The sequence below is a fragment of the Salvelinus namaycush genome, chromosome 25 (genome assembly GCF_016432855.1).
Source record: "Salvelinus namaycush isolate Seneca chromosome 25, SaNama_1.0, whole genome shotgun sequence".
Lineage (NCBI taxonomy): Eukaryota > Metazoa > Chordata > Actinopteri > Salmoniformes > Salmonidae > Salvelinus > Salvelinus namaycush.
In genome coordinates this window covers 22,608,897-22,626,004 of record NC_052331.1, presented here as the reverse complement: position 1 = coordinate 22,626,004, position 17,108 = coordinate 22,608,897, and the positions used below count along the sequence as shown (strand labels likewise).

At 42.2% G+C, this 17,108-nt stretch overlaps 1 protein-coding gene across 1 annotated transcript in view; it reads left to right on the top strand.

Annotated features, from left to right (window-relative positions):
• Positions 1 to 6,283: 6,283 nt before the first annotated feature.
• The window catches only part of LOC120020362 (translation initiation factor eIF-2B subunit gamma-like), a 45,838-nt gene continuing 35,013 nt past the window's right edge, over positions 6,284 to 17,108 (top strand). Inside the window, exons 1-3 of the mRNA XM_038963958.1 lie at positions 6,284 to 6,552; positions 6,825 to 6,986; positions 8,306 to 8,463. Of these exons, the coding sequence (XP_038819886.1) occupies positions 6,839 to 6,986; positions 8,306 to 8,463 (306 nt within the window). The 5' untranslated portion in view covers positions 6,284 to 6,552; positions 6,825 to 6,838. The remainder of the gene's footprint in view (positions 6,553 to 6,824; positions 6,987 to 8,305; positions 8,464 to 17,108) is intronic.

The following is a 17,108-nucleotide window of genomic DNA, read 5'->3' as shown; positions in this document are numbered from 1 at the left end:
GGGAAATCACAAATCACTCTCCTTCATGTAATCCGGGATAAATAACATGTTACTGGACTTGATTCCAGACGTTTATATCCTCCCTTTAGCCCGAGGCTGAGATGTACTGCTTCCCTTCATCTGTAATGATGATGTGACTGTTTCTGGCCAGCTCCACATGCCAGACCACAGAGCAGAGGGACCCAGGCATGCAGAAGAATGGACATGGGGCCCATCCCAAATGGCTCCCTATTCCCTATATATTGCACTACTTTTGACCAGAGCCCAAGTAGTGTGCTGATTAGGGAATAGCGAGCTACTTGGGACCTAGCCCAAAGGAGAGATGGAACATATGTTGTGTAACAGGAGGACAGTCAGCGACATGTAATGAGTGAGTCAGTGTGGATTCTGCCCCAGAATGCCTCTGGCTGGCCACTGCGTGTGTGTGCGTGGGGACACCCAGTGGAGCTGTGGCTGTCTGCAGTGTGCGGAGGCTGAGGGGATTATGGTGGTTAATGGACCTCACAGACAGACAGGCAGACAGACAGACAGAGGCCTGCTGGGCGGACACAGCCAGAGGAGAGGACACACACAGATCAGAGGTGCTGGGAAGGGTGCTGTTTGCACTCTTGTGGCTTTGCCTTGCTGGGCACCCCCAAAAACAGGCCCCAGCAGAGTTAGGGCAGTCACCCACATGGCCTGCACCACACACAGATGTCCACATGCAAGCACGCATAAACACACACACACACATACACATAGAAGCACAGAATCACACAATCAATCATCCCCCTATAGGATCAACTATAAAGGGTGATGATGTGCTTATGTTTTAGGTACATACTGTAGATGTTCCTGTATAAACCACAATTGCTGCCAGAGGAGGGGAATTTCTGTTGGCACGACCAAAGAACAACCTTCATGTTTTCATACAGTTATAAAACCCACAACATACCCCCCCCCCCCTTTCTCCTTCATCCCTGTTTGGGTGGGGCTTTTACTGTAAATCCAGGCCTGCAGTAGAGGAAACTCTTATCTCTTCATCTCACTGGTCCTTTTTATACCAAGCTAGCCAAACTACAAGCTGCCCAGAGTTATGGGAATCATTAAGCAGTAGAAATATGAACAATGTCAGAAATGTGTAAAACAGTCACAGACTTGACACATGCACTCAGCACTCACACAGCAGAGCGCACAGACATGCCAGGACCTTCCGGCAGGGAGTTGCCCACCGTTTATTGCTTTGGCTCATCAAAACCATGCAGTTGAGATATTTCCTGTGTCTACCACCTGTGTCTTGGACCTTTTCATGTTGAGGTCAAAGGTGCTTTGCCTATGTAAATGTGAAAAGAATGCATACGAGAAGAATGTTTTATGAAGCAGATCATTGCAATTACAGTAATTATAATTCCCAACCGCTAGAAAATATGACGCTCATCAGCTAAAGGATTGTGTCAGAGACTAGTTTCCCTGATTCAAACAGTTTCCTCTCATTTCTCATAATCCCAAATCAGAGTAGAACAGACAGCAATGTTGCCACATTCCATGACAATGAACCTATTCAGAGAAATTGCAAATTTGAATGTTTACTTAAAGTTTGACTTTTGAAGTTTACAGCATGTTTGAAGTTTACTGAAATCAATCCTTGAAGTTTACTGGATGTCAAGTGAGGCATTCTGAGAAGGCAGTCAAAGATCTTTCCAAACTGTCAAAACACTTCATGGTGCTGGAGTGGTATGGTATAGGGCTGCAGCAGAAATGCCTTCAACATATTAATAACAGTATAAACTCCATGTTTACCATGTCTTGGAATGGAAATTGTCTTGTTTCAGGCTATAGAATTAGAGTATGCAAGTGAATGAAAAATGGTGAATGAAATTCTTTCTACATTCATAAACAATTGATCAATACCATTAAATGTTTATTTTAAATACACCACCTTCTTCTGAAGAATGAAATAGTTATATAGTTAACCTACATATAACTTGTCATAACTTTTCCCTTAATCCTTAATCTTTCTGGCAGATGATAAAAGTGTTTTCATACTATTCAGCTTGTCCCAACAAGAATATAATGTTTGGAATATGCTATCATGTCAGGAAATCCTGTGAATGACATGTCCTTTTGCTGCTTCCTGTAGGAGAATAAAATCTGAAATGTGTGGGACAAACAGACAGGCTCAGATAGTATGTTTATCTATGTCATCGGTGGATGACCGTGAATGGGCCTGTTTTTGTTTCCATGGCAGCTGGGGCCCCAGTGCTGGCCCTGGAAGTGGCGCAAACACAAACCACACTGAGCATGTTGTGCTTCGGCTGCACTGCAACTCAGAGGGAGGCGGCGGTCGGGCCCAAGACACACTCCCTGGGTGGTCTGGCCGGTGGAATGTTTATGATATAACCCAACCCAATCCAACTGGCTTGTTTAAGAGAATTGGAATGATTTACAAGAGCTGCTACAGCCAGGAAAAGGAAATCAGAGGAAATCACGGCAGAGCTTCAAGTCTGTGGCAGCCTTATGGTTCAGGCAGGGCTTTCTCTAGATCTCTTTATTATCATTATGGCGCCAAAATAGGTATTTACATCAATTCCTTTGATTGCCAAAATGGTCAGGCTTTGATTGTCATGATTCAGGGCTCAGTGGATTTTCAATGGGTTATGAAGTTGTAAAGCCTTGCACCTGCATTTCCATCATTTTGCATCTAACTAATTTCCCACAGAAAGATGAAAGACAAAAGTTTTTTTCTTGTTCTTTCTGAAAATAGAATGCCATGTGGAGAGTCTGTGTGTAGAGGTTGAAATTGATCTGTAAGAAAATACTAATACTCTCAAGTTGCACAATATGCCAACATAGTAGATCTAAGTTATTAAATCAGTCATGGGGTCATTCCAATCAGTCTTGGAATCATTGCCCTCTATCCAGGGTTTCTATTGGATAACCATATAAAATATATCTTTAAAAAATATTGATATTTTCAAAGCAATCACATTTGTTTAGGAAGTATAGCATAGCTAGAAAATAGCATGGTCTTATAATAGCTCTTATAAACATTAATTTACACTTTTAAGACACTTTCTTGGTCTGTACTTTGTGCCAAAATACTGAAAACACATTTTCTACTAGTCACATTATTATGAATTACACTACATGAACAAAAGTATGTGGGCACCTGCTCGTCGAATATCTCTTTCCAAAATCCTGGGCATTAATATGGAGTTGGTCGCCCTTTGCTGCTATAACATCCTCCACTCTTCTGGAAAGGCTTTCCACTAGATGTTGGAACATTGCTGCGGGACTTGCTTCCATTCAGCCACAAGAGTATTATTGAGGTTGGGCACTGATGTTGGGCGATTAGGCTTGGCTCACAGTCGGTGTTCCAATTCATCCCAAAGGTGTTCGATGGGGTTGAGGTCAGCGCTCTGTGCAGGCCAGTCAAGTTCTTCCACACCGATTTCGACAAACCATTTCTGTATGGACCTCGTTTTGTGCACGGGGGGCATTATCATGCTGAAACAGGAAAGAGCCTTCCCCAAACTGTTGCCACAAATTTGGAAGCACAGAATCGTCTAGAATATAGTGGAAAGCCTTCCCAGAAGAGTATGCTGTAGCGTTAAGATGTATCTTCACTGGAGCTAACAGGCCTAGCCTGGACCATGAAAAACAGCCCCAGACCATTATTCCTCCTCCATCAAACTTTACAGTTGGCACTATGCATTCGGGCAGGTAGCGTTCTCTTGGCATCCGCCAAACCCAGATTCGTCCATAGGACTGCCAGATGGTGAAGCGTGATTCATCACTCCGGAGAACACGTTTCCACTGCTCCAGAATCACTTCAGCCGACACTTGGCATTGTGCATGGTAATCTTAGACTTGTGTGCTGCTGCTCGGCCATGGAAACCCATTTCATGAAGCTCCCAAACAACAGTTCTTGTGCTGACGTGGTTTCCAGAGGCAGTTTGGAACTCGGTAGTGAGTGTTGCAACCGAGAACAGGTGATTTTTACGCGCTACACGCTTCGGCACTCAGTGGTCCTGTTCTGTGAGCTTGTGTGGCCTACAACTTCGCGGCTGAGCCATTGTTGCTCATAGACATTTCCACTTTGCAATAACAGCACTTATAGTAGACCGGGGCAGCTCTAGCAGGGCAGAAATTTTCTGAACTGACTTGTTGGAAAGGTGGCATCCTATGACAGTGCCACGTTGAAAGTCACTGAGCTCTTCAGTAAGGCCATTCTACTGCCAATGTCCGTGTATGGAGATCGCATGGCTGTGTGCTCGATTTGATACACCTGTCAGCAACAGGTGTGGCTGAAATAGCGAAATCCACTAATTTGAAGGGATGTCAACATACTTTCGTATACATAGTATATCAATTAGACCTCCTTATGTTTTGGGGCAGAAATGTGGAATGTCATGATCATGTTGTAAAAAGGCAGTGTTATGGGTTGACTTTTATTATAGCCTTAGTTTCAGCCAGATCCCTTTTTTATGACAAGAGTAATGCCACCTGCATGTAGAAACACCTAGTAAAGGGTAGTTGATGGGAAGGACCATTTTTAGTAGAAGCATGTCATGTTAACCAGATTTGAATAATGAAGATATTTTGACCCTGTCTTGTAATCCCTCTCAGATGAATACATGCTCCTATATTCTACACCCGTTTTGAGTTACACAGCCAGACCAAAGTTAGCCCCTCATGGGATCCTCAGGGCCAGATTATTATAAAATTTCAGACAAAGTAAAAAGTTATACTTGGATGTTATGCATGGTTGTATATATTTGTAAAATGTATTTGCATGTTAAAAACCTGAAAGTTTAAGATTTAACAAGGTTAAATGTTCCTTTTTGATAGGCTACCATAAGGTGATTTCAAAACTATTTTTCGGGGATAAAATAATTATTTCTGCCTTCCATATCATTAAAATTAAATGTGTGTGTTTAGCTGGTTATAAAAATGTTAATACTGTACCACTAATATTTGTTTGTGATCGTTAAATGGGATTTCATTGGCAAAATATCAGTGGTTCAGTTGTGTACCTTTCTATTGAGGAGGTAGACTACTACATTACCTGCCAGTTGGCAAACTTTGCTCCCATCATCAACACATGATTATCCGGGTGGTCTAATAGCTGTTTTTCACCACAGTAAACATTCTTGTGTCTGAGCAGTGCTATGTCAAGGTGACCAGAAGGAGTTTAAAATGTTTTCTCATAGTTAAGTCACTGAACATTTACAAAGTTACACTGTATAAAGATATAAATGAAGAACAACAGCAAAGGTGCTAGACGAGAGCTAAGAAATGTCCATTTAACAGCAATGTCTGTTAGCGTTCCCTCTTTTTCTCCTTCTCTCCCTTTTTCTCCCTCTCTTCAGAGTGAACTGCAACAGCCTGTCCTCTTATTCCAATGTTTCCTCAACAGGCAGCTACCAATGAAGCTCATCTCCTGTCCAGAGAAAACAAAGCCAAGCCACATTCCCAGCGTTCAATTTGCTGTTACATCGGAGGTCGGTGAATTGGGGTTTGGGCTCTGTCTGGAAGAGCTGGGTGGCTGGTAATCTGCACTGGTGGGGGCCTCAGCCTGGTCCCTGGAAATTACTGGTGTGAATATTTACAGATGCAAGATCTTAATTTGAACAGTCTTTTGTTGCTGAGAACTGTTCTGCACTACAGGAAATGCCAACGTGTCGTGTATTTGAGTTTTAAAAAGTATACTAAAGTTTGTAATTTCTACTTAGAATTTTTAGACTGGATTTGCCCTAACGAAAAAATTTATCAGCCCCTAGAAAAACGTCCATTCATTATAATCCACATAATAATTCACATTTCCAGTTGCTGCAGGAATCTTTTCCTGCTGTAGCAAACTGGCTCCAATTAATATCCTACATCTGTAGGAACGCTCTTCATGTGAAGACACACACAGTACATTTTCAGCTTTCCTTTCCTAAAAATGTATTTTTAAATGATAAAATCATGGTAATAAACTTCATAGAAATATTTAAAACCATCAATGTTTTCAAATGAGCACGTCAACAAAATAGCAAATTAACATGGTGATAGCCTAGATAAAAAGCTGTGATAGGATCTAATGGAAAACAGCAGAAATGTGAAAAAGCCAAAAGTGATCTCGTTCTCACAAAAACAAACCACAAACATATGATGATGATGGTAATGATAATGATGATAGCGTTGTTTTTTTACTGTGTCAATCCTGAATTGTTGTAGTCTGACCAATGACTGTAGGTAGGAACCTTATATACACCGGCTCTAGTTTTCTCCCGGAGTGATTTCATCAATGGTAGCAAAGTGTCATCATACAAGCTAGCATGCCGCTATTCAGTTTAGCGAACTGTCTCTAATATTGTTTTATTATTTCACTAAAAGTTATTACCACGTATCGGTGAAGGTCTTTACATATTATAATAACATCACGATATTTTGTATCTCGGTTGAGGCTGTGGAACTTTTCAGGATTAAGAACTCTTAGTTAGCTAGCTTGTAAACAGTGAATTGCAGCACTGTCATTTGGGTGACAGGCGTGTTGCTGCTGAATAAACCGCTGACGTTATCCAATAGGTAGGTCACGCATGTGATTTGTTTCATCTACTACTAGGGGTCATAACCTGACAATTTGGTATTACTTTTTGCACGTATTGAATCAATGTGTTAGCTACAGTAACGTTAGCTGACTGCATATGTTTGTGTGTCGCTAGCTAGAGTGTGCTAGCTTTACGATTTTGGGATAATGCAATAACTTACTAACTGTTTGGTGTCAACAAGAGAGCAAGTCTGGTTATCAGTACAATCATGTTGATGTGGTCACAAATTTGACGTGTGTGTGTTCCCAGGTGTATAACAGCAGATGGAGCTGCAGGCGGTATTGATGGCCGCTGGTGGTGGGTCTCGTATGATGGACCTAACCTACAACACCCCCAAACCTCTGCTACCTGTAGGAAACAAGCCCCTCATCTGGTACCCCCTCAACCTGCTGGAGAGAGTTGGGTTTGAAGGTAATATTCTCAACATTTAGGGCTCGATCCAATCAAACCCACTTTGGTGTATTACTGTTACACATTTTTTCATTATCAAATAAAATCCCCAAATCCTGGTTTTGTTTACTACAACAACCAGTTAGACGCACTCACTGGTAGATGCTTCCGTTTTCAGAATAAGAGTTGCATGTCTGTGGGCAGTATCAGTAGTTTGTAACCAATGGCCCAATAGATGTCACATAGGGACAGTCAGTCAAAAGTACTGCTCTAGTGCTATCAGTTGCAGAGTCATTCTTTTTAAAAGGACATATACCACCTTTACAATACGACGGCCTCCTACTCCAAGACGCGTTACGTAATATTTGTTTCAGACATAAGGAGGAGTTGGTCTATAGCCTAGCTAACATGTTTTTTGGAGTATGTGAGTTTAGCTAGCATACTTAAATATTGCAGTTAAGACCAAGTGAATGCATGGGTAGACCTATTTACAGTGTTTATAGGTCCCAGCTGTGGTCAGTTTGCTGCCAGGCCTCACCAGTCAGGCTGCATTTGGGTAATGATAAGTTGAAGGTAATTATTGGGGGATAAATGACAAAGATTGTTATAAAGACTACTATTTTCCACTCTAATCATATGCCTCGGGGCTTGATATAGGACTCCTTTCAGCCTAGTTGTAACTTTCATAGCCATCCACTGTGGTCTGGGAAAGCTGTTCTTGTCCACCTGTGTGCTTCGGTAAAGTGCACGTCAGGGCCCTCCACTGGAGTATCAGTCTTCTAGAAGGGTTCCTCATTATCGTTAGTGTTGAAGTAACCTAAAGCAAGGTTTTATCCCACCAAAAGAAACTCACGCTAACTGCTTTTATTGTTAATAGGAGTCCAGTTTCACTAATTGGTGCATACAAATAGGCTATAGGGATTTTGCAAATGGAGATAATGTAGCGAAAGTTGACATACTATCCCACCTGGAATACATGTTCTAGTCAGAGCCCTCCCAGTCCATATAGTAACTTCATGTGTGGCAGTACTTACTGTGAGAAGCCAACTAGTAAGGCCCTGCAATTAGATTTTACAAGGCTAAATAAGGCAACAGTAAACAAACTAGTTTGGATGAAACATTTATACAGTCAAGACTCCATTACAAGACTTCCTTGCAATGTTCTCGATGTGTAAATAAATCTATCACATGCTCTGTTTCCATTGGAAGTGTTTTGAATGATTTTCCTAATGTATATTCTGCCAGTAAGCACATTGTCTAATATGTTCGGTCATTGTCATCTGTCCCATTTGCTTGACTGGGTTTAGTCTTTCTAAATGTCTTTTATTTGTCCTCTGTAGAGGTAATTGTTATCACAACCAAAGAGGTGCAGAAGATGATCAGCACAGACCCCAAGGTGAAGCTGGATGTGAAGATGAAGTTAGACTTGGTGTGTATCCAGGAGGATGCTGACATGGGCACCGCCGACGCCCTCAGACACATCCAGCAGAAAGTCAAGGTGGGTGGAATGGCACCCTACCATTTGGGATGCATACACAGACTGTTGAGCTCAGAGCCAGATTGGCTGCTCTCTCTGCCACCGCATTGGCTGGATCTACTGTGGGTGCTCCTGGGGGATAAATCCTAATTGAGTTATGGGTGTGTTACTCATATATATATATATATATGATTTGTATCAGTATACTGTACAGGCGTATCAATACAGACATTATTAGTGTATGTCTAACAGTCCAAGTCAACACTGTCTCATAGTAGAGCACCTCGTAGATTAAGTGGAATCAATGATTAATTGCTTTGGAATTTGGGGGGGGCCACAGAGTCAGCTTTAGGCACTACGGATGACTGATCATTTCAAAAAAGAAAAGGGGAAAAAATGCCTGCACAAATGTTCTCACAGTATGTCAGTGTTTTAACCGGACCATGTGGGTAGGGGGGGTTCATCCAGTGAGGGAGCGAGGGTACTACTAGCCCCTGAATGAGCCTATAGAAGACAGGCGCCCCATGTTTCACCTGGACACAGTATGGAAAGACTGAGGTCAGCGAGACTATTGAAGCAGGAGATCCTGTGTGCCGCTGGGCGACCACTGATCCGTGCGTTCCTGGCTAAGCGACGGGCCTCATTTCACCTGCTGAAAACCTGCCTCGCCATTGCCCTCCCTCCCCCTCCCCTCGCTGCTCTCCAAACAGATGATGTCAGAAGCAGTCCGTTGCTGTCCAACGTGCAGGGTGGTTCACTGAAACCCACCCTGGTCTGTTGCATTTTGGAGCCCGTACAGGGAGACGTGAGGGGAATCTGGGTCGTTGTGACCCAGAGGGGTTTATATTTTGTATTTTTTGTCAAAATTAGATCATATTCAATTATTTTTGTTATGGTGTTATACTAGTTGGTACTGTAACTGTACAAAGTATTAAGTTCAGACTTAAGAGTGATTGTGGGGCTCATCATGAGTCCCTATTCAGACTCCCTATTTGCGTTAATTTACAGTAAAACCACGTTACAAAAACAAATACATATTCATTAACTGTCTGGGGGCAAACAGAACCAACCGGCCTCAGCTGGCCTCCAGGGTGATGAGAGAACTGGCTCCAGCATGCTCCTTTCCTTCCCTCCCAGTGCCTCCACATGCCTTTATTCCTAATCCACCACAGTCACGTAGATTAAAGGCATTGAGTTGCACAGCACACAGACACTGGGGTGATGAGAGAGGACACCTGGCAATGGGGCTCCAAATCCCTGCATAGGAATCACTCTGTCGTCTCTCCCCTCCCAGACCATCTCCTCACACGAACACACTGCGCCCGGAGAATGATGGGTGTATCTTAGTAAATACTGTTCCATTTGCCTAAAGTCACCTATTGATAAAAGATTAGTGTACAAGCACTTTCTGTTCAGTGCAGTGATTAAGCATTAAGCCACTTTGACGTTTGCCCCTCTTTACTTGGTTGGAGATTCTGGGGAAGAAGCAGCAGTGAGTCCAGTATGTATGACACAGAGCAGCAGGCTTTTCATGTGAGTGGGGACACAGGAGACATGGTTGAGTGAGAGCGGGAGGTCAGGAGTTCTTGCTATTCCCTCCCGTGCACACACAGACAGACACACACAGACAGACACACACAGAGCTTTTGGTAGAGCTCCCCCTCTGTCATAAGTGCATGTAATAGAAGAGACTACACTCTGTATAATCACAATTTGAATTAGGCTTAAATAAGTTTAAACCTCTCAATCTTTGTTTTCTGATATTACATTTTTGGCATGTGTTGGAGATGAAGTATAAATTAGAATGATTATATACGAATTGTAATTTCAATGCAATTTTTACTATTGTAGGCTATTAGTAGGGCCGTTCCACCTCAAAAAGCACAAGAGGATTTCGACACTCACTATATCAGATTGTCCTGAAATTGTTTCTGCAGTTAGAAAATGATAAGATTAGCATTCTTGAAACTTTATTTTGTTGAAATATAATTTGATCTCTGAGAAATTACACTAATTGATTGTGAGCAAGACAAAGGAGCTCATCGTGGACTATAGGAAATGGCCCACATTAACACCAACTGGGCTGAAGTGGAGCAGGTTGAGTTTCAAGTTCCTTGGTTTCCACATCACCAATGAACTATCATGGTCCAAACACACCAAGACAGTTGTGAAGAGGGCACGACAAAACCTTTTCCCCCTCAGGAGATTGAAAAGATTTGGCATGGGTCCCCAGATCCTCAAAGTTCTACAGCGGCACCATCGAAAGCATTTCACAGTTTCATAGACCATTTCAAGGTCTACAATTGTTGTATTCAGCGCATGTGACAAATATAATATTATTTTATTTTAATTTCTAGGATTCAGATTATATTAAATAAATATAGTACCCAATATCTGATTTGGACCCATTAGCTACCAATGAAATATATATCACAAATTTGAATTTCACCCCATCTCAAAATCTAATGGTTTTGACCGTTTGGAAGTTTTTAGTGAGCTTCTTTTCTATTCCTGCTTTGACCATAACAGTGTGCCTTGCAAAGGGATTTTATTTCCTCGTTATGAAATTATCAACTTTGCCCAGTATATCTAAAAAAAAAAACACTGATTGTTTAAAGCAAAACTACCAAAACTTTTGCTGATGGTGAACCTGATCAATTGGGGGAAAAATATATTGTAAGCAGTGCTTGACTCGGACAGGAGCTCACCGGAGCTGCGTTCCGGCACCTCAAATATTCTACTGCTTGAGCTCCTGTTCCTCTCATAGAATATTAGCTAAAAAGTATTGTGGAGCACCTAAATGTAAACAGTACCGGCACCTAAAAAGGAGTACCGGCACCTATTTCAGTCCAAGCACTGATTGTAAGCCCCGTTCAGCAGGTAGCCTATAGCCAGATAGATAACAATAACCTAGCAAATGACATAGGTTGTCACTCAACTAATGAAGCCTAATATCGCACAAGCCATTTTAGCACTTGAATGCTGAAGGTGCCGTGCGGATGTGCAAGATCAGGAACAGACCGCCTACCTTCCGTTGGTCAGAGAGCAAAGCTGGACATAGTGAAAATTTCGACTGGAATACTAATATGCCCTGGGGTTGTTAGGCATGTAAAATGACTTGTAGATCAATGACTATCAACGCATCAGTGGTCATAAACATTTTACCATCCCCAAAATGTTGCTGTTATAAAGCTAATTCTACACATTTTGCCATGGGGCTTAGAGAACATTTGCAGTTTAAAAGCTAATTTCCTGCAATTCTACACATTTTGCTATGGATTATGCCTTGTTCTTATGACTCAAACATTGTAACAAAATAAATGGGGGCACCATGCCATGACATTTTTAGTGATTTTCATTCTCCCTGACTGTCTAGTTTATATTTTGGTGATTTGTTTGTTCTCAAATATGATCTTATTAAAAAATGTAGGTGTGACGCTGCTTAATGCATGTAGTGGAAACACTATGTTTGACAAATAATATGAATTGCTTCTCTGTACTATGTAATGTATTCTCTGTGAATTTGGGGATGTTTAACAAAAAAAATCCCTGGTCAGAGAAATTAGTCATGGAAATATTTACCATGAAGTAGTGTGAAAGTACCAGGTTTTGACCACTAGATGCCACAGTTCCTGCTATACCGCCACGCTATTTTATCCATTTTGCTGGTCTCTTGTGTTTTATTAACTTTGGGTAGAAAACCAATAGTTGTCTCATTATGAAAATAAATCAATTGTGTCGTCATCCTCCATGAAAACAAATCAGTTTGTCCTAATAGCAACCTAATGCTTCAACCCAACTCTTCTTGAATAGTCCAAGTGTCAGCTCTCTGAAAGGGCTCTCCATATGCAATTCTCATATGAAGATTTTTCCTACAAGCCCAGAACTGGAGAAATAGGCTAGGGACTAAAATGTTGTGACAACCCTAAAAAATTATTAATGCATGGCAGTCTTATGTTTTTCAATAAAATGATCAGGAAACAGCTCTATATATATTGTGAATAGTGACATTAAACCCTTTACCATTGAATACCATTAGAGACCATAACATTGAAACCATTAGAACTGCTGTGGCCTAATGGTTTACTTCTTCAGCAGGAATGGTCTAACAGTAATCCAGACCTTTTTGTAAGAGAATAAACCACACACAAAGGGGCCATTTCCTGGACACCGATAAAGCATAAAAGGGCAGATTTGTTTCATGGAGGACAGGCTTGAATTGTGAGGATTATTTTCATCATGCACGAAATATATTGGTTTTCTACCCTAAATTACAAAGAAAATGCTGTGATCTATTTAATAAACACAAGAGACTAGCAAAATGGATGTGGCAATATAGCAGGAACAGTGTCATCTAGTGGTCAAAACCTGGTACTTCCACACTATGGTAAATAATGGACACAAACTCAATTACTAATTTCTCTGAACTGGGGGAAAAAACATCACCAGATTCACATGGAATACATTACATAGTAAAGAGAAGCAATATTTTAAGCCGCAACTTCATACTACACTGAACAAAATATAAACGCGACATGTAATGTGTTGGTCCCATGTTTCATGAGCTGAAATAAAAGATCCCAGAAATGTTCCATATGCACAAAAAGCTTATTTCTCTCATGTTGTGCACACATTTCTTTACATCCCTGTTAGTGAGCATTTCTCCTTTGCCAAGATAATCCATCCACCTGACAGGGGTGTGGCATATCAAGAAGCTGATTAAACAGCATTATTATTACACAGGTGCACCTTGTGCTGGGCACAAAGAAAGGCCACTCTAAAATGTGCAGTTTTGTCACACAGCACAATGCCACAGATGTCTCATGTTTTGAGGGAATGCTCAATTGGCATTCTGACTGTGGGAATGTCCACCAGAGCTGTTGCCAAAGACTTGAATGTTAATTTCTCTACCATAAGCCGCCTACAACATAGTTTTAGAGAATTTGGCAGCACATCCAACTGGCCCCACACCTGCAGACCATGTGTACGGCATTGTGTGGGCGAGCGGTTTGCTGATGTCAACTTGCTGAACAGAGTGCCCTATGGTGGCGGTGGTGTTATGCTATGGGCAGGCATAAGCTACGGACAACAAACACAATGACATTTTATCTATGGAAATTTGAGTGCCTAGAGATACCATGACTAGATCCTGAGGCCCATTGTCGTGCCCTTCATCCGCCGCCATCACCTTATGTTTCAGCCTGATAATGCACAGCCCCATGTCGCAAGGATCTGTACACAATTCCTAGAAGCTGAAAATGCCCCAGTTCTTCCATGGCCTGCATACTGAAAGATGTACAGAGATCCTTGCTGAAAACCTGCTCCAGGGTGCTCACTGGACAACGACCCTAAGGACACAGCCAAGTCAATGCAGGAGTGGCTTTGGGACGAGTCTCAATGTCCTTGAGTGGCCCAGCCAGAGCCCGGACTTGAACCTGATCGAACATCTCTGAAGAGACCTGAAAATAGCTGTGCAGCGACTCTCCCTATTGAACCTGACAGCTTGAGAGGATCTGCGGAGAAGAATGGGAGAAACTCCCCAAATACAGGTGTGCTAAGCTTGTAGCGTCATACCCAAGAAGACTCGAGGCTGTAATTGCTGCCAAAGGTGCTTTATAATTTTGTAATTTTACTTATAATTTATTTATTTTATTATGTTTTATACATTTGCTCAAATTTCCAAAAATCTGTTTTTGCTTTGTCATTGTGGAATGCCAACTTGATGAAAAAACAACATTTTAATCCATTTTAGAATACTTTCCGAATGCACTGTATTTATATATATTTTTACCTTTAACTAGGCAAGTCAGTTAAGAACACATTCTTATTTTCAATGACGGCCTAGGAACGGTGGGTTAACTGCCTTGTTCAGGGGCAGAACGACAGATTTGTACTTCGTCAGCTCGGGGATTCGATCTTGCAACCTTTCAGTTACCAGTCCAACGCTCTAACCGCTAGGCTATCTGCTGCCCCACATTGGATGTTGGGGTGGGATAGGCATGTGCTAAGGGTCGTCAATGGGTGGCTTTTGATTTTTGGGTGGGGATTCCCCAGCTCTTACTCAGTAGGAAGAAGTTGGGTACTATATTTATTGGATATTATCTGAATCCTATAAATTAAAAGGGCCAATTTTGGTGCAATCAATTAGCTTAATTTCTCTGAGGAAATTTTTATTATTAAAAAAATAATAAATTGTGCCCATCTTACCTGTTTCTTACTACAGAAGCAATTTCAGAACAAATTGGCTTGCTGTAATGACATGGAACGACTCAGTAGCCTCATCTACATAATTTGTATATTATGTACAAAATACATATTGAAGAGGGCATCCCTCCACATTATTAATTTTAATAGTGTAAACACTTTCTTCATGTCAAACACACATAACCCAAACTGTTAAATCGAGATCAGTTGTCACTGGAATGTCTCGCTACAATGTAAATGTCAAATTGACAGCGCTCAGCAGAGACTTAGCCTAACTGCTGAAACCAGAGGTGTCTGACTGATTGCACTGTGTGTGTGTGTGTCTATGGACTGTGTGGAGACAGCAGGAATAGCAGGCAGGCCCTCTTGTCAGACACACCCTCTCCTCTCTCCAGTGTGCTACATTCAGGGTGGTCTCACCTGGCTGGGAGGGGAGGGAGCCTGGGAGGGGAGCAGGGCCTTGGGGCAGCCAGGCAGAACCAGGCAGGGGAGGAAGGCAGTGTGTGGGTGGCCCTGACCTAACCACCAGAGATCAGGCCTGCTAAATTGCCACAAACCCCGTCAGATGATCCTCCAGCTGACACCATTCCAGTGTCACACAGTCTGCATCCCAAATGGCACCCTACTCGCTATCTAGCTCACTACTTTTGAACAGGGCTCAGACTACCTTCAGCCGTCACTCCGCCTCCGATCCACCGACCGGACAGCGTGTGGAGCGACAGACCGATAGCTCCCTCACGACCGGCTGCAACAAAGGGATGTTTGTTACTTTTGGTGGTTGGTTAACTTGGTACTCAAAAATAGAAATTAGTGCTATATGTTTAGCCATTAGGAGCGGCCTAGCGGATCGGTTTACCTTGACATCGTGACTTCAGCTAATGGGGGATTATCCCAGCTGTTGACAGCATACATCATTGTACGGCCAGATGTACTTACCCGTGTATTAGATACAGTGCCTTCAGAAAGTATTCACACCTCTTGACTTATTCCACATTTTGTTCGTTTACAAAGTGGGATGAAAGTGGATTTAATTGTATTTTCTTTTGTCAACAATCTACAAAAAATACTCATGTTTTGAAAATAAAACACTAATATATCTTGGTTAGATAAGTATTCAAAAACCCTTAGTCAATACATGTAAGAATTACAGTGGGGAGAACAAGTATTTGATACACTGCCGATTTTTGCAGGTTTTCCTACTTACAAAGCATGTAGAGGTCTGTAATTTTTATCATAGTTACACTTCAACTGTGAGAGACGGAATCTAAAACAATAATCCAGAAAAACACATTGTATGCTTTTTAAGTCATTAATTTGCTTTTTATTGCATGACATAAGTATTTGATACATCAGAAAAGCAGAACTTAATATTTGGTACTGAAACCTTTGTTTGCAATTACAGAGATCATACGTTTCCTGTAGTTCTTGACCAGGTTTGCACACACTGCAGCAGGGATTTTGGCCCACTCCTCCATACAGACCTTCTCCAGATCCTTCAGGTTTCGGGGTTGTCGCTGGGCAATACGGACTTTTTGCTCCCTCCAAAGATTTTCTATTGGGTTCAGGTCTGGAGACTGGCTAGGCCACTCCATGACCTTGAGATGCTTCTTACGGAGCCACTCCTTAGTTGCCCTGGCTGTGTATTTTGGGTCGTTGTCATGCTGGAAGACCCAGCCACGACCCATCTTCAATGCTCTTACTGAGGGAAGGAGGTTGTTGGCCAAGATCTCGCGATACATGGCCCCATCCATCCTCCCCTCAATACGGTGCAGTCGTCCTGTCCCCTTTGCAGAAAAGCATCCCCAAAGAATGATGTTTCCACCTCCATGCTTCACGGTTGGGATGGTGTTCTTAGGGTTGTACTCATCCTTCTTCTTCCTCCAAACACGGCGAGTGGAGTTGAGACAAAAATAGAGCTTTTTGGTCTAATCAGACCACATGACCTTCTCCCATTCCTCCTCTCCTCTTGGTAAACGTCAGATGGGCCTGGACATGCGCTGGCTTGAGCAGGGGGACCTTGCGTGCGCTGCAGGATTTTAATCCATGACGGCATAGTGTGTTACTAATGGTTTTCTTTGAGACTGTGGTCCCAGCTCTCTTCAGGTCATTGACCAGGTCCTGCCGTGTAGTTCTGGGCTGATCCCTCACCTTCCTCATGATCATTGATGCCCCACGAGGTGAGATCTTGCATGGAGCCCCAGACCGAGGGTGATTGACCGTCGTCTTCAACTTCTTCCATTTTCTAATAATTGCGCCAACAGTTGTTGCCTTCTCACCAAGCTGCTTGCCTATTATCCTGTAGCCCATCCCAGCCTTGTGTAGGTCTACAATTTTATCCCTGATGTCCTTACAAAGCTCTCTGGTTTTGGCCATTGTGGAGAGGTTGGAGTCTGTTTGATTGAGTGTGTGGACAGGTGTCTTTTATACAGGTAACGAGTTCAAACAGGTGCAGTTAATACAGG